This window comes from Canis lupus, chromosome 36 (genome assembly GCF_048164855.1).
Source record: "Canis lupus baileyi chromosome 36, mCanLup2.hap1, whole genome shotgun sequence".
Taxonomy (NCBI): Eukaryota; Metazoa; Chordata; class Mammalia; order Carnivora; family Canidae; genus Canis; species Canis lupus.
This window is the reverse complement of record NC_132873.1, coordinates 29,376,883-29,393,823: the sequence shown is the minus strand read 5'-3', so window position 1 is coordinate 29,393,823 and position 16,941 is coordinate 29,376,883. Positions and strand designations below refer to the sequence as shown.

General features: G+C 56.0%; 1 protein-coding gene across 1 annotated transcript in view; it reads left to right on the top strand.

Moving 5' to 3' along the window:
• Positions 1–15,532, top strand: part of GLS (glutaminase) — a 75,325-nt gene extending 59,793 nt beyond the window's left edge. Inside the window, exons 15-18 of the mRNA XM_072812739.1 lie at positions 11,295–11,356; positions 12,087–12,163; positions 12,277–12,340; positions 15,174–15,532. Coding sequence (XP_072668840.1) covers positions 11,295–11,356; positions 12,087–12,163; positions 12,277–12,340; positions 15,174–15,330 — 360 coding nt within the window. The 3' untranslated portion in view covers positions 15,331–15,532. The remainder of the gene's footprint in view (positions 1–11,294; positions 11,357–12,086; positions 12,164–12,276; positions 12,341–15,173) is intronic.
• Positions 15,533–16,941: the final 1,409 nt, after the last annotated feature.

Here is a 16,941-nt window from a genome sequence, read left to right as displayed (position 1 = left end):
CCTGTCCCCTTACAGTTGCAAGGTAACTGTTCACTTTAGCCTCACTTGTGTGGTCAAAGTGGAAGAAGAAAAGGAGGAGGGATACCTAAGTCAGACGAGTTTCCTAGAAACCCATCTGACATGTACTGACCACGGCAGCAGCTACAAGATGATCTAGGGAAGGATTTCTAGATGCCACATTGCTGTGCCTAACTAGCAGAGATTCACTTAGCATGAATGGGGTAGGAAATAGGTGATAGGTAGGCACTTGGCAGTGTGAGAAAACTAACTTCCATTTGGCATATTTGTGAGATTCCCAAGTAGCGATGTGGGGTATCAGATGTAGGCCTAAACCTTAAGAAAGTGGTCCCTGTGGGAGAGTACATTTGAGACTGTCAAGCCATGTAGATTGCTCCAGGAGACAGTGCAGAATGAGAAGGAACCTTAAGGAACTCCCATTTTAAAAGTAGGATAGGGGGATCCCTGGGTGGCGCAACGGTTTGGCGCCTGCCTTTGGCCCAGGGCGCGATCCTGGAGACCCGGGATCGAATCCCATGTCGGGCTCCCGGTGCATGGAGCCTGCTTCTCCCTCTGCCTGTGTCTCTGCCTCTCTCTCTCTCTCTCTCTGTGTGTGTGTGACTATCATAAATAATAAATAAAAATTAAAAAAAAAAATAAAAGTAGGATAGGGGGCACCTGGGTGGCTCAGTGGTTGAGTATCTGCCTTGGGGCTCAGGGCATGACCCCGGGGGTCTCGGGATCGAGTCCCACGTCGGGCTCCCTGCAGGGAGCCCGCTTCTCCCTCTGCCTGTGTCTCTGCTTCTCTTTCTCTGTGTCTCATGAATAAATAAATAAAATCTTAAAAAAATATAATAAAAGGCTAGAACAGTAGGTCTCCCACTAGGGAAAAATGTCCCATTAGGAGAAAATCCAGCATATCCTTGTAGAACTCAAGGAAAGAGCAGATAGGCGTGAAGTATGATGAGGGATGTCTATTTACATAATCTCTAATTTTCTTTTCGTGTGAAAGTGCCCTTTTATTTTAGTAAATGATAGTAGAAGTTGGTAGGGTTTTTATTGTATGTGCTCAGAAAATAAAAAAAATTGGCAGCCCGTATTGGTAACCTCTTCCCCACAGTTAAAATTTCCTTGGCTTTGCGATCTAAAGTCCGAGAACTATTGGAGTGGAGCCAGTGTGGCTGCTGGTAGAAAAGACCCAGTTAAGAAGGTGAACCTGATACAGATACAGGAGAGTGGAAACGGCCGATAAAGCGCTGTCTCTGGAAAGAAACGGAGCTCTCAACACAAGTGGAGGATTAGGTTTGGTAGGAGGAAAAGCGTCTCTTCCCATAAAATAGGACATCTAGAGGCAGGCAGGCAGGTTTGCAGACCTGGAGGGAGAAGTTGAAATTTGTCTGTTGGTTCCCACTTTCCTGAAGAGTATAAAAGGAGGTTTTCAAAAAAACAAAACAAAACAAAAAAATAGGCTTTCTGGGGAGAATGAGTTGGCGTTGGAGGGAGCCTGGTTTCAGGGCATGTAGAAGCTAGGAAGGGGTGTTCTCGGAGAGCGGGGCAGAGCTGAAGAAAATGAGCAGCATTATCAGACTACAGCTGAGGTTGATAACTGGACTTGCAGTGGTGCTAATCTGTCCGTTGCCACCCGCCTCCCTCCACCCGTTACCCTAGGTCTGCATTCCAAATTTAGGTTCAGGAGCTGCAGAAGATCAGGCAAGGGATCTTAGAGCATTTGCCAGATAGTGATTTTAACAGCAGGCTTTGGAATCTACTTTGGATTGAAATCCATTTAGGCTTTCTTTGTTTAGAATTTGATTCTGCTTAAAGAATATTTTATTTTATTATTTTTTAAGATTTTATTTATATATTCACGAGAGAGAGAGAGAAAGAGAGAGAGAGGCAGAGGGAGAAGCAGGCTGCATGCAGGGAGCCCGATGCGGGACTCAATCACAGGTCTCCAGGATCACGCCCTGGGCTGAAGGGCAGCGCTTAACCGCTGAGCCACCGAGGGATCCCCTGCTTAAAGAATTTTAAACTAGGATAGATTACACGAACAGGGGAGTTGTGTGTATTACTTTGCCACGGCCATATCTTCCTTGCTTCACATAAAATAGTGCTGAAAAGAATTACAACTGTTAAAATATGGATACATGCTAAGCGGTCTCCTGATAAAGGCCCTGAGAATGGTGCTGGAGTGATTTTTTGGCCGGGGGGGGATTGGGGGTGGCTATTAGTACATATTTTTTCGTATAGTGTTACAGTGCATTATGTTTAAGGGTCTTAAAAATATCCTATTCTCTAGCAGCCTCCTGTGATACGTGCTGGAGGAACCTGTTTGATATCACAGTGTCTAGGAAAGTGCTTTGAAAAGTGCACAGCACTGGGCCTGTTTCGGGTGCTGCCGTAGAGCCAGCCTGTCGGACAATCCGTAGTAGAATTGTAAAATTAACATTAACAAATGTAGAGAATGAAGCATGGCTCTCTGGAGATGAGAAGTTTCTAAAACCAAAGCAGTAAGAGTGTACTGTGGTTGGAATAACTAGACTGTCCGCGTCCCTGTGCCTTGCTTTGTTGCAACAACGTTTAGGGCATGCAAAGGGGAGAGTGGTCCTTTAAATTGACCTAATTCTGCCTCTACTGCTGCCGAATCTTTGTTTTGTTTCTTGGCAGGAAGAGAAGCCCACCTCTTTTCAGGGACCTCGTGTATATATTTTTTATTTCTACCAGACAGCAAGAATCTTTTGATTCTGTTTGCTCCGATCCTGGCTTGTTTGTTTGTTTATTTGTTCATTCTTTGGTTTTTGTTTAAAGTATCGTGTATAAGAATTTGGTGACCGGTTTCTTCTCTTTCTTATTCTTTGCTTTTAGTTTCTTTGACTCTTTGGGGTTTTACCTACTTGTCTTTTTAGTTAATCATCATTGTAAATGAACATGGTACTTGCCCCTGCCGGAAGTGTGGCACCTTGTCCTCTCTATCTGAGCACCCTGATGTAATGTTAACTGCTCTTTATGGTGTTTCACAAATATTTGTATAAAAGAAAGAGAGCGGAGAAGACCATGAATATGAGCCTTTGATAGCTGTCTGTGTCATATAAATACTCCTAGGTTTGCCACATGGAAAATGCACTTCTGTTCTTCAGAGAAGTAACTGCCTTCTCCCTTGCTCGTTTCAAGTTTCCTCCTCTGTTTGTGGCTGACTTGTTCATTAGGATGCCGTTTGTCATTGCCACACAGAGCTACACCGCTAGCTCCTTCTATGCTTGGACCTAAAAGGAGGGTCGCTAATGGGTTTTGTTAGGGAATCTCCTGGCCCTGTAGATAGAGCCTAGTAGTTGGGAGCACTGACCAGAGCCCCAGTCAGGCCGGGATGAGCTCCCACTGTGCCGCTCACCAGCATGATTACTCTGCACAAGTTAATTTGAATGCATTACCCTTCATTCTCTCTCTTGAATAATAGCAGATAGTCCTGTTGAAAGCACTTAAAGCTCAGTCCAGAGAGAGTAGGTACTTCCTATTAGCTGTTTTTTCCCTAAATAATGTATAATCTGAATTTTTGTCTTCGTGGGTCATGATACAATCATGAGTTCTTATTTCTTTGATACAATCATGAGTTCTTATTTAAGAATAAGTAGAATTATTTAAGGTTAATCTGTTCATTGAGAAATGTTGAAAATGGTGTGCGTAGGAGAGTTTATTCGTTAATGAAGCAGAATGCAGTTATTTGGAGCTGCCATTTAGAGGCTGTATTTTGTAAGTGTAATTTCTATGCTCTTCTTTAGAGTAAATTTTACTGTCAATTTATTCCTCTCTATTAAAATGTCTGTAGGAGAACCTCCTGCGTTCATGTAAAAATTTGGAAATGTCATGAAATTGCTGAACTGTTACTTCCTTAAAGGATTTTCTCTAATCCTCTGGTCATGTCAGTTTGGATTAATTTCGTCTATATATAGTAGATTAATAATTGTGTTTAAATGTCAGTGGGAGACATTAGTAGCCTATAGCCTCATACTCCTCTTCAACTTTCTAATTATGAAAGTACTGTGGTTTTGTTTTACATGTCCGTATGATATTAAATAAGCTCGTATTAAATATTTGTATGAATATTAAAAAGGGAAAGGAAATATCTTTGGTCACATACACATTGCTCAGGCTTATATTTCCACCCTTGTTGGTAAGAGATTAATTTACATTTGCTGACAACTTAAAATTTGTCTTCAGCTATACTATAAGAGGTTTGTATTTCTTAATCCGACCTTAAGAAAATTATTTATGAAAGAAGGCTAAAAACTTACTTTCACTTAAAGTCTCTACAAGGCCAAGTTGGCGTGAAGTTTTTAAAACAAAATTGGATCTGGAATGATGATGGTTTATTTAACAGATGAAGAAGAGTATCTGTTCCATGGCAACAGATACTGTAGTGAGTTGGAAATGAGAGAGCAGCTTACGTCAAGCTGGAAGTGGTAGGAACGGAAGGATGGTTTTTCAGTCACCTCCTTTTTCTTCATTAAAGCCTTTCCAAAAGGGCTGCATTAGTTTTTGTATGAAGACAGAAATTAATGATGAAAAACGAGGGTAACCACTGTGGTGCAGTTGCTAACAGAGTTGGAAGTAAAATACTTGGAGTAAAGCTAATGAATCGGTCCTCCTTTCCTTCCTCCCTCTTCGTCTCTCGTCTCTGACCCATCCCTTCCAAACCGCCCTCCTTCCTTCTGATATTTAGCAAAGGACCTTTATGGATCAGAGCTAAATTGCTATTTAATCCTTTGGTTTCCTTCTGTCCTTTGGGTAACAGTTTGAGCTCTGTTAAGGGCTCACATCACCACGGTCTGGTTGTAGGAATTAAGAATGCAGCCCAGCTACATTACTAATTCATTTGCCATATGACCTTGAGCCAAGGTCCTCCACGCCAGTGGTAGTAATAAATAAAATATACCTATAATTTTATCTTACAACCAGCCTGTGTCAGAAGTGTTTAAAAACAATTGCAACTTTTTAAAATGCTGATTTTTTTCAAGGTGGTTCACCATAGAAATGCAAAGAGATCTTACATAATTCTAACTGCTGCTTTGTAGAGAATTAAGACATTGGGGAGGAGGAGACAAAAGTCACACAACTCAACTTCTAACCAGGCTTAAAATGAATAAAATGATAGGATTGGAGAGTTAGGAATACCTTGTTTTAGAATTGTAAAATTGAAAGATCATCTCCAGCTACTTCTAGCTGTTTTTTTTGGGGAAAAAAAGTATAGTTTTGATATGCCAAGCATGCTAGTGCTAAATGAACTCCTGTGAACTGTAGCATTTTTGTCCTACTGTTGTCATGACTTCGTATAAATAAACGAAGATAAGGTTGTCTGGTTCTGACAGGTTCCAACACAGATTTGATAAGGAAAATGTAGTAGTACTAGAAAACGTGCAGTATAAAGGGAAAACTGGTTAACCTTTAATTTATAGATATGTAGTGGCTACCTGCCCAAGTGAAGCTTCTCTTTACTGTGGAGAGGCATACATTAGACCCTGGGGCCCTTCGTGTACGTGGGCTCCTGTTGACCTGCGGAAGCTCTGCCACTTTGTACTGAGGAGCGTCCTCGAAGCAGACCCCTGCTTGTGTCTCGACAATTACTGTTAACTGTTTCCTACACTGGCTGCCGCTGCCACCTTATTCTTTTTGCTCTGTTCTTTAAATTCAACTTGCCAATGTATAGTACAACACCCAGTGCTCATCCCATCAAGTGCCCTCCTCCGTGCCCATCCACTGGCCTTCTTGATGGCATTTTAGAAAGTAGCTTAACGCAAGTATCCATTAGGGAGGCAGGGGGCCGAGCCTTCCTCCAGGGCTGGCACCCCCCTCCCCCATTCTTTGCAAGGGTTGGGTAGCTGTTGGCACGAGTCCTCTCCTCCAGTTTGGTTCACGATGCTCCTCATTCCCGAGACTGTGCCAGTGCAGCTGGCAAGATTTGCGGGACCCTTTTAACCAAGACCAGGAAGTGGACTGTCCGCAAATGAAGTCATGTTCCTTCCATCCGCGGTCTCAAAACTGTTAAAAGCTGTTGCATTTTTCTTTCTTGGCGTTCTACCCATGGCTTGTTCCGTGATTTATGCCAGCCTTAAAACTACAGGTGGCTATTTGCTGGAGATAAATGTGGTTTTCATTTTCAATGGTGCCAGTGTCTGTGCTGCCTCCTGGCGTTTTTCTGTCCAGAAGTAAGTGGCACTCGCTGTGTGACCAGGCTCCTTTTCTTGATCTGTGATTGGGACCAAATTGAGCCCTGCAGCTAGCCTTTTGTTCTCATGGGAAGAGTACTAAGCTTCCATGCTACCCTTTAATAAATTTTTTTAAGGCAAGCTAGTGTATTTTCCCCCTGATACATCACAAAACCTTTTTTTTTAAGGGATTTTATTTATTTATGAAAGACACAGAGAGAGAGAGAGAGAGAGAGAGAGGCAGCAAGGAGCCCGATGTGGGACTTGATCTGGGATCTCCAGGATCACGCCCTGGGCTGAAGGCGGCACCAAACCGCTGAGCCACCGGGGCTGCCCTCACAAAGCCTTTGTACATTATAGTTTTCTGGATTTCTCTGAGCTGAAACATGCTTGTGAATAAAGTACTTTTATGCTCTCAGTGAACTGGTTCTATTCTTAAAATCAGCCTGTCCTGGGACTTATTTAATAAGGAGCTTTAGAACTTTGGAAATATTGAATAATTAAGTGACACAACATATTTTTAAAGAATCTCTTCAAACTAGCTCGGTCTAAATTCAAAATTTTAAAAAAGGGGCTGTCGTTCATGCACGCAGTCACAGAAATACATCGAGTTATTGCTCGGAAGGACTCCTAGACCATAAAGAATAAGAACTATGGGTGGTTAACATATTAATGGTACCCATGTCGGAATTCTGGATTTCTCTTGAGTAGTAGAGGAGATAGGATACATACGTAAACCTACCGAGTGTGATTGATGGTGTCCTCGGCAAACACAGGAGGAAGAGGGGGCTTGTGATTGAAGAGACCGGAGTAGAGCTCCTGGAGGAGGGCTGGGAATAGCGCCGCAGTGGAAGCCGGTGGGGGAAGGCGGCTGTCGGCCAGTAACAAGGATGTCGTGTGGCTCAGTAGGAGCAAGGGTACACTTGGGGGATAGTGGGAGCCGTGTCTGGGTGAGGACCCCCGGCACCTGCTGTCACAGACACTGTGCAGACACCTGGCAGCCAGTGACCCAGATGATGAGTGTTGGATGGGGTGGGAGGAGGTGTGGCAGCCGCCAAGGGGCTTTCCCAGGCTCTCTGGCTAGCCCTCGAGGGAATGGAAGGGTCTGACTAGGAATCTAGATGTTCCCAAAAGGAGAAACAGGAGCACAGACACAAGGATACAAGCGAGCAGTAACTAAGGCCAGTTTTGCTCTGTTTGGGGTTGAGAGAGAGAAAAGCAAGGAGGGAGCCAGAGCGAAGAATCTTGAATGCAGGCATAAAGGACTTAAATTTTATCGGGAATGACTTGGGGATTTTTGACCCTCCCACGCTGACAAACCTTTAATGATCAGAGCCGTATTTTGAGAAGATGAGCAGAAATATGTGGGAAAGTTGCGGCAGGTGGAAGGACCAGAAGCAGAGGCAGCGGGGAGGAAGACAACCGATCTGGTAGTGATCTTTGAAGTAAAAGTCAAAGGAGGTAGAAAAACTAATAAGGATGAAAATGTAATGCCCCAGGTGGTGGCAACAATTTGAATATTTGATGCTTTGGGAGAGAATATGGATTCGTCTGTAAACACATTCTTTTAATTATGGTGTAATTGGTGTAGAGCCTTGTGTAAGTCCAAGGTGTACGATGTGTTGATTGGCGTCCACGCGTGTTTAATGAGCACCTGTTCTGTGTGGTAGGCCCTGGGGCAAAGATACGGTCTCTGCCCCACGTGGAGCGCACAGTTAATGGGGGAAGGGGACGAGAAACCAATCTGAAGATATATATATAACAAAGATTTATATATACACACACACATATAGATATATGATGTGAAATTAATGAAATACATGTATATATGGTGTCAGATAATGATACACGCTCTGAAGAGAAAAAGCAAGTTAAGGGCTAAGGGATGATGAGAAAGAGGGTGGTATCGAAGGACCTGAGATGACATGTGATAGAGACCTGGACGAGGTGAGGCGGGCATCCTGCGTCGGGGGGAGAGCGTGCCGGGCAGCAGCGCTCGGGGAGAAGGGGAGCCCCGAGGACCCGCAGGGGCCCACCTGGCTGGAGGAGACTGGCGGGCCGAGCGGTAGGGAAGCAGGTGCGCAGCGCAGCTGGGGAGCAGGGCAGTCGGCGCCCTGACGTCCACGGGAGGGAAGCCCCTGGGGGTGCCGTGGTCTGGGTTTTCAGGAGAAAGCCTCCCCGGTGGCAGCAGAGGGCTGAGGAATGAGGAGTTAGGGGGCCGGGCAGTCCTGCAGGTGGGGGGGCATGGCGGGGGGTTCCACGCGCACCCGCAGGCAGAGCAGGCGTGTTGACGAGCTGGCCGTGGGTTGTGGGAAACGGCAGCAAGGCACGTCGCCAGGGCCTACCTGGTGGGTTTGCGTGATCAGGGAAAAGGCCGGTTCCCAGTTCTGCCTTCGCAGGAGCAAACCTTCGGCGCGTTTGTCTGAAGAAGGCCCCCTTGTCCCACCAGGTGGACGTGGGTGCTGGGCGCCGCGGGGGGAGAGGAGCACAGGCTGGGAAACCCGCTCCGGCGGCCTGGGGGGCTCGGCGGGGCCCTGATGGTCCCTGAGCGATCGGGTGGACTGAGCCGTCACCCCCAAATGAGGAGCCTGGGGGCAGCTGCTGGCTGGGGGCGGGAGATGCAGCTGCACTCCGTGTGAGTCGGGGTGCCCGGGGAGCGCTCTGAGGCGGCGGCAAGTAGGTGGCGGCAGCGGCAGAGACGCCGCGTGACAAGCAGGCGGAGCTGTTGGGTCCAAGCTCAGGGACAAGATGCAGGTTCAGAATGTGGGCTGGGCGGTCCGTGGGGCGAGGGGCGCGTGAGGCCTCACAGGAGAGCCGAGCTGCGCAGGGAGGGGGTGCCTTGGGAGCACCTCCGCAGAGGGAAGCGGGGAGGACTGCAGCGCAGGCTCAGGGATGCGGGGGCCAGGTCCCTGGGGAGGCCGGGCTTCCGGGCTTGGATGGTCCTCCAGGGAGGGCTTTGGGGGGCCGCTGGGCCAGAGGAGGGTGACGGGGTCGGGGGGAGGCGTGCAGGGAGCTAGAGGGGCTGACTGCGGAGACGCGCCCGGAGAGGGGCCATGGGGTGCTGGGCGAAGCTGTGTCCCAGGACGGCAGAAGTGAGGGGACCAGCGGGGGAGGGAGAGGGCGAAGGTGCTGGAGACCCCCAGCAAGGCCGAGGGCCGGTTAGGCAACGGGGAGGACGCGGGTCTAAGGGAATAGGTAAGAAGTGGCCTCAGCAGTGGAAGCGGGGAGCTGGGGAGTGGGGTGCGGGGCCGGGGCGCAGGCCCGAACTGGTGGGGACGTGGCGGGGGCAGGAGGCCCTGGGGACCCGAGGGCGCGGGTGCTCGGGGGTCCCAGGGTCCAGCTGGAGAAGGCGAAGGGCCCTTGGGACGCCTCACACCCAGGAGAGCCCGTCAGAGTCGCCGGTGACACTTCCCGGGAGACCACTTTTCCCTGAGATGCACCGGACCGGCGCGGGAACCGGAGGGGAGACGCTTCCGTAGCCCCTTGGAGCACCGGCTGGTTCCACGGAGCTGCCCTCGGCTGGGGGTGCGGGGGGCGCGGGGCGGGGGGTCCCGGGGCCCTGGGAGGCCGTGCAGCGCGCCAACCCCGACGGGACGCACACGCCCGACGCCGGGCCTCCATCGTGTTGCTGGCCCAAGAGTCCCGGCAGCGGCTCCTTCAGTTTGATGTCCCAGGACAGCCAGGGCCTTGGGGGGGCTCGGGGCGTGACCCGGGTCCCGGGATCGAGTCCTGCCTCGGGCCCCCGCACGGAGCCTGCTTCTCCCTCTGCGGCATCTCTCGTGAACGGACGAATAAAGACTCTGAAGAAATAATAAAAGGGAGGCGAGCCGCCGGCCACGAACCTTCCCTCCGCCCGAGTCCTGCTTGCTGCCATCGAGGCCCACTCGGCTGGATCACCCCTGTGCCTGCAGAGGGTCCAAGGTCAGGGTGGGACCTGATGAGATGTGAACACCGCACTTTCAGGAGCTTCCCGGAAACTGGCTGGACACGGTGCGTGAAAGCAGGCCGCGGTCTCAGGACCTCTCAGGACCTCTCAGGACCTCTCAGGACCACAAGCCCTCTTGCTCATCGGAAGGACACCCGTCAAGAGCAGACACGCCTTGAAGTCTCGGAGCGGGGCGCTCGTTAGCAGGGACTTCACGTCCGGAGGGTTGGCGCAGCTTTGAGCGGACAAGGTCCCTTCGAGGACGGCCCAGCGTCCTCACCCCGACCCTGACCACCCGGGCCGTGGCCACCTGGACCTTGACCACCCAGACCTTGGCCCACTGGGCCTTGGCCACCCGGACCTTGGCCCCCGGGCCTTGACCCCTGGGTCTTGGCCACCTGGACCTTGGCCACTGGGCCTCGGCCACCGGGGCCTTGGCCACCCGGACCTTGGCCACTTGGGCCTTGGCCACCGGGCCTTGACCACTGGGGTCTTGGCCACCTGGACGTTGGCCCACTGGGCCTTGGCTTCCTCCAGGCCTTGGCTACCAGGTCTTGGCCACTGGGCATTGGCCACCTGGACCTTGGCCACCGGGTCTTGGCCACCTGGACCTTGGCCCACTGGGCCTTGGCCACCGGACCTTGGCCACCAGGCCTTGTCCACCTGGGCATTGGCCCCCCCGGGCCTTGGCCTGGAGCCGGTCGTTCTGAGGGAGCACCGTCCTGGAGCTGAGGGGTTAGCACTGAGCTTGGTCTCCGAGGGCCCCCGACGCCGGGGCCGGGGAGGCAGCGGTCGCTGGCCGGGGGAGGCCCCGTGACATGGTTTAGTTGTCAGCAGGATGTGGTGTGAGGCTTGTGAGGGCGCGAGTCCCCGCACGGCACTGAGGCTGGGTTTAAGGAAGGTTCCCGAGGATCGTCCCTGGCCCCGACGGCTGCCCAGGTCCCGAGTGTCCCGCCTGTGCCACGTCAGTGCACGGTCTCCTCCACGCAGCGCACCTCGACTGGTGGACTTTCTCCCCCGACCCGCTTCGCGACCGTCATGTGTGTGCTTTGGGGAGGTGCTTGCGGGAGCTCCTGCGTGTGGCCCAGCGGAGGTGTCCGCGCACGGGCGTCGCGGCGAGTGACACGCTCTGTCCCCGGGTTGTGGCCTCCTGAACTCTGTTGTCTTCACAGGTGAAGTCAGTGATAAACCTTTTGTTTGCCGCGTACACCGGGGACGTGTCTGCACTGCGAAGGTACGTGGACGTGGTGGCGCGTGGCGTGGTGCGTGGCCTGCGGCCCTCGGGGTGGGGGGTCACCGGCGGCGGCCGTCTGTCACGGCTCGAGGCTCCCCTCCGTGTCTAGTGGAGATGGCCCGGATCCCCGGGGAGCCCCCCGCCAGTGCCGCAGGCCTCCTGAGCAGCCCCCGGAGCGCCCAGACGTCTGCTCCCCCATGGGCAGCGGCCACCATCCGGCTCGTGTGTCCTTAGAGGGGAGTGCGGTCCCCTCAGGCCGGGGGGTGGGGGGCGACCGGGCTCCTCGCTCGGCGCAGGGAGAAGGGCCATGCGGGCTGCGCCCTCACCCTGGGCTGCCCGTGGGGCGCGGCCGCAGCCGCGTGGGAAGGAGCCGATGCCCCGTCCCTGGGGGTGGCTCTTAGTGACATGCACAAGGCACCTGCACGTGCACCTGCACACACCTGCACACCTGCACGCACACCTGTACACACCCGCACGCACCTGCACGCGCACCTGCACACGCACGTGCACCTGCACACACCCACACGCGCCCACACCTCCCATCCCACGGGCCTCAGCGTTGCCGGGATGCAGGGCCTGGCGTCCGTCTGCACACGGCCGGTGACAGACATGCCCAGAGCCCGGGTCCTGGTCCGGCCGAGGCGCGCTGTCGCGGGGCCCTGAGCAGGGGCGGCCGAGCCCACGGGGACGGGGCCACGCGGGGCTGAAGGGCCGCCGCCCCCACTTTCAGGTTCGCTCTGTCGGCCATGGACATGGAGCAGCGGGACTACGACTCGAGGACGGCGCTGCACGTCGCGGCCGCAGAGGGTAAGCCGCCACCCCGGCCGCTTGCTTTGCTTTTCTGTTTTTTTTTTATTTTCCAGACGGAACCTCAGCTTTATACTAAGTGCTGGCGTCTGCTTGTGTTGTTTTGGGTACAGGTCACGTCGAAGTCGTCAAATTCCTGCTGGAAGCGTGCAAGGTGAACCCGTTCCCCAAGGACAGGTGAGGACGCCGCCAGCCGACGCGGGCCCGCAGCTCGGGGCTCCGCTGTCCCGGGCTGAGCCGCCGTGTGGGGACCCTCTGCAGCCTCCATGGCGCCCAGAGGCCGCGGGCAGGGCCCCCCGCCCCCACCCTGTGCCCCCCGAGGCCCCGCTCCGCGGCACCGCCGGGCTAAGGGTGGGCCCCCCGGCACGAGGGAAGCCAGGCTCTGTGCTGGGGAAGAACCAGGCACCTGGTCCTGGCGGGGCCTTAACCTCCCGGGACAGACCCTAGAGGAGCGAGAAGACCCCCGTCGCAGGACGCGGACGGCCGTGGGCCAGGTGCTCTCAAAGCTGCTGCCCGTCCTCGGGGCCCCACGGGGCCGGCCTCCAACCACTGCGCTGGGTGGGCCCTGAGGGCACAGGAGGGCGCCCGGCGCTGGGAGGCACCGGCCCGGCACCCATCTCCCCCTCCAGCCCCAGGCCAACCTGCTCTAAAGTGGATATCCTGGGGGGGCGTCGGGGGGGGGCCCCGGGGGCAGCTGCACCTGAGTCCATTGTGCCCGGGCACCGTGCCGCATGCACGGGAGGGAGCTGGTGTGGAGCATGAGGTGGAGGGGGAGGGGAGGAGGCAGAGGACAGGGAGAAGGGGGAGAGGTTTGCCAGAGGAGGGAGAAGAGGAGGAAGAGGGGAGGAGGAGTGGGAGGATGGAGAGGGGGGAGGAGGAGGAGGGGAAGGAGGAGGAAAGGGGAGGAGGAGAGGCTCGCCAGAGGAGGGGGAGGGGGAGGAGAAGGGGGGAGGAGGAGGGGGAGGATGGAGGGGGGAGGAGGAGGGGAGGGGGAGGAAAGGAGGAGGAGAGGCTTGCCAGAGGAGGGGGAGGGGGAGGAGAAGGGGGGAGGAGGAGTGGGAGGATGGAGAGGGGGGAGGAGGAGGAGGGGAAGGAGGAGGAAAGGGGAGGAGGAGAGGCTCGCCAGAGGAGGGGGAGGGGGAGGAGAAGGGGGGAGGAGGAGGGGGAGGATGGAGGGGGGAGGGGGAGGGGAGGAGGCAGAGGACAGGGAGAAGGGGGAGAGGCTTGCCAGAGGAGGGAGAAGAGGAGGAAGAGGGGAGGAGGAGTGGGAGGATGGAGAGGGGGGAGGAGGAGGAGGGGAAGGAGGAGGAAAGGGGAGGAGGAGAGGCTCGCCAGAGGAGGGGGAGGGGGAGGAGAAGGGGGGAGGAGGAGGGGGAGGATGGAGGGGGGAGGAGGAGGGGAGGGGGAGGACAGGCTCGCCAGAGGTTCACAGGCAGGACCAGGAGGTGGGACTGGACACGGGAGGACGTGTCAGGAAGTCTGCGCCGAGCAGATCAGCTCCTCGCTATTCAATCTTCGTTTCACTGTTTTTTCTTTAATTAGAAGTTTGGGTTTTCTTAGTTCGCGGCTTGCAAGAAATGCAGAGAAGTCACGAGACGTGCTAGCAGGGCCGTGGGGCTGGGGCGCTCTGCTTATTGCCCCCTCCCGTGACCCGCACAGGCCAGACTGTAAAGCCTCAGGCCTGAGACGTCCCCGTCCCCGTCCCCGCAGGTGTCCTGTCACCGCTGCGCTTCCTAGAGTAAGTCAAGAGCCCTCAGCCCCGGCCTTGGGCCGCGGGTCTGTGATGCCAGCGGAGGACGCACGTGCTGGGAACCTTCGCGGTGCTTTTCTGTTTTATCCTTCATATTTGAAGGTTGAAAGGTTTAGGCCTTTGTTCTCTTTTTGCAGGACTCCGGCCTCCAGGGGCCTGGGAGTGCCAGTGCCGGGGGCAGGCGGGGGCAGGCGGGCGTCCGCTGGACGACCCTGGTGACCGCGCAGCCAAGGCCACTCTGCCCCGTGGGATCGGTGTCGCCTCCAGTTGCAGGACAGGCCTGGGTGGTGTGGGGAGTGTGTGTCGGTTCACGGAGGAAGGGGGTTGGGGGCCCCGCCGTGAACACTCGCTCGCTCGCTAAGACGGAGCTAAGTCTGTGCTGCGGCGCCCGAGAGCCCCCCTCCCCGTCCCCGGTCCCCGGGCCACCGACTCCCCAGCCCGGGAGGCCAGTGTGGAAAGGGAGCGGCTTTCGGACACACGCCTGTAAAGTGTTACTTGCCTGACGTAAAGAAGGACGATTACCGGATCCTACCCCAAGATGTCGAGGCCACTTGAGGAGCCTTTCGGCTCCACCCCGTGACCCCACGGAGGAGGCAAGAGGTGGAAGGACAGTCGGGGCGGCGGGAGGTGGGGCCGGCACCCGGCGGCTGCGGGCGGAGGACACCCACCAGCCTGGGGGCCCCGCGCCCCGCCCTGCGCGTCCTCGCCTCGTGCCGTGGCCGGCCGTGCCCCGTCCGCTGTCCACTCGTCACCGGCCGCCGCGGGGTGTGCCCCACGACACGGGCGATGGGGAAAGCGCCGTTCCTGCCCGAGGCGCGGGGGCCCCTGGGTTCCCGTCCTTACCCAAGAGGACTGTGTCCATCCCTCCGGGGCGTGGGGCCCCCCCGAGGTCACCGTCCCTTCCAGACCTCTGAGCTGTCGTGACTCCCACAGGACGGGGCGACGGGTGACTCTTCCTCGAATGCTTTACTTGGGGGGGATCCTGTGGGCTTTTCACGAAGTTACAGTTTGGGAATCCGAGGGGCCCGCTGTAGCCGTCCACGCCAGGACGCCCCTCCGTAGTAAGCACGGGACACGCGAGCAAGGCCCTTGTGGACAAGGGCCTGTCCCTGCCCAGAAGACCACGTTTTGGGCGCGGAACCCCTTTCTGTATCTCAGTGTTTACTCGTGACGTCGCTAAAACGGCTGAGTCTGAAAGGCCCCGAAACCCGCGTGAGCATCTCCGCTCACGGCCGGGCCGGGTTGTGCTTGTCGTTTCAGGTGGAACAACACTCCCATGGATGAGGCGCTGCACTTCGGGCACCACGACGTGTTTAAGATCCTCCAGGAGTACCAAGTGCAGTACACGCCCCAGGGGGATGCCGACGACGGGAAGGAAAATCAGACGGTCCACAAGAACCTGGACGGACTCTTGTAACCGCCCCAGGCCCCGAGGACCAGCCGCTCACCTGCTCAGCCGTGGAAAATGATCGCGGAGCACACGTGCGTTCCTACCCGGCAGCGACGTCTGTCTCACCACCTGTCATCTCGGTGTGGCTGGAGCCCTCTTCATCGTACACGCAGGACGAATCTGACCTCTTTGGGGAAACAAATAGAAATAAAACAATCTCCCTCCACAATGTGAGCAGTATTTACCTCGTGCGCTGTGTAGTTTGACGTAAGAGCCATAGTTACCAACGCTAGCTTAGCTGTGCGGTCCCCACCTTTGATTTTTGTGTGTTTTGTGAACTTTCGATTTGTACGATTCGCTTAAGGCATTCATAGAGCAAGTTCTGTCGCACGGTCCGTCCAGGTGGGTCAAGGCCGTGCTTTAGAAGCGAAAGAGTGCGATTTCAGGACTTCTGCTGTAGATTTAGTGTGAGCGACTGAACAACTGTACGCTCTTGGGGTCCCGTGTGTTGGTCTCCCATCACCCGAGCTTCGTGACCGGACTCCGTGGCATAGGCCGATTCTGATGAGACTTCATCAGGGAATCTGTTTAAGACGTTTGGTGACCAAAACACGTATGTGAATGTAGTTCTGTGACACTTTTGAAAAAACCCCCATTTCCATCCCGGTGGCCCAGCTGCTCGTCCGGACCCCGAGCCGCCGGCCTGGCTTGGCTGCGAGCGCGGGCGCGGCCCCCGGGAGCTGGGGGCAGGTCGTCCCCTCCGACCGGGAGGGGTGTGCGGGGGCTGCAGACCGCGGCCGGGCCGGGGACACCGAGACGCCGCTGAGCCGCCGCGGCCACCGCCGAGGGTGCGGGACCCGGGACATGCTGGAGCCGTAGGGGCATCGATGGTCTGTTGGGGCCGGCGAACCACTCGTGTTCCGACCCTCGAGGGCGGGCGTCTGCCAGGCTGCAGCCTGTCCCACCTCGGGGGCCGCGGGGGCCGTGGGGTCTGCTTGGGAGGCCGGGGGCTGAGCACACGCACACGCACGCTCGGGGACCTCGAGGCCGCGTCTGGGGACACGAGCTCCTGCACCGCGGGAAGCCACCGCTCTGGGCCCAGCCCCGCACCCTGCATGGCCCTCCCGGCGGCTCCCGGCCACGTCCCTCGTGCGGGCCTCGGGGGGACGGCGGGGGGACGGTGGGGACAACGGGGCCGGGGGCAGCTCTGCCCGCCAGCAGCTGCGAGGCTGGGATGGAAAGGAAAGCGGGGCGGACTGCTCCTTGGAAGCCGCTTCCATCGTTTGTCGGACGGGAGCGACATAACCCTCGGCTCCAGGGGGCCCGCCCTTCCCTCGCCGTGACCGCGACCCCCTCCCCCGTCCTGCACCCCAGAGAGCTCTGGGTCTCGGCTCCGGCCGCGGGGCCGCCTCTGTACGGGGGAGCTCGAGCTGCTCGCGCTTGTGCGAAGCTGCTTACGCGCTGCCGTTTCCGGGGCCTCACCCGTGGCCGCCCCCGCCCCCGCCCCCGCCCCTTGCTGCTCCCCGCTGCCCGCCTGGCACTGAACCACCTCACGTCGGACCGACCTCCCTCCTTCCCGGGGACTGTGCAGCCATGAATGTATTTGCTTCCAGAACCTCCCAAAGTGAATCTAATCTT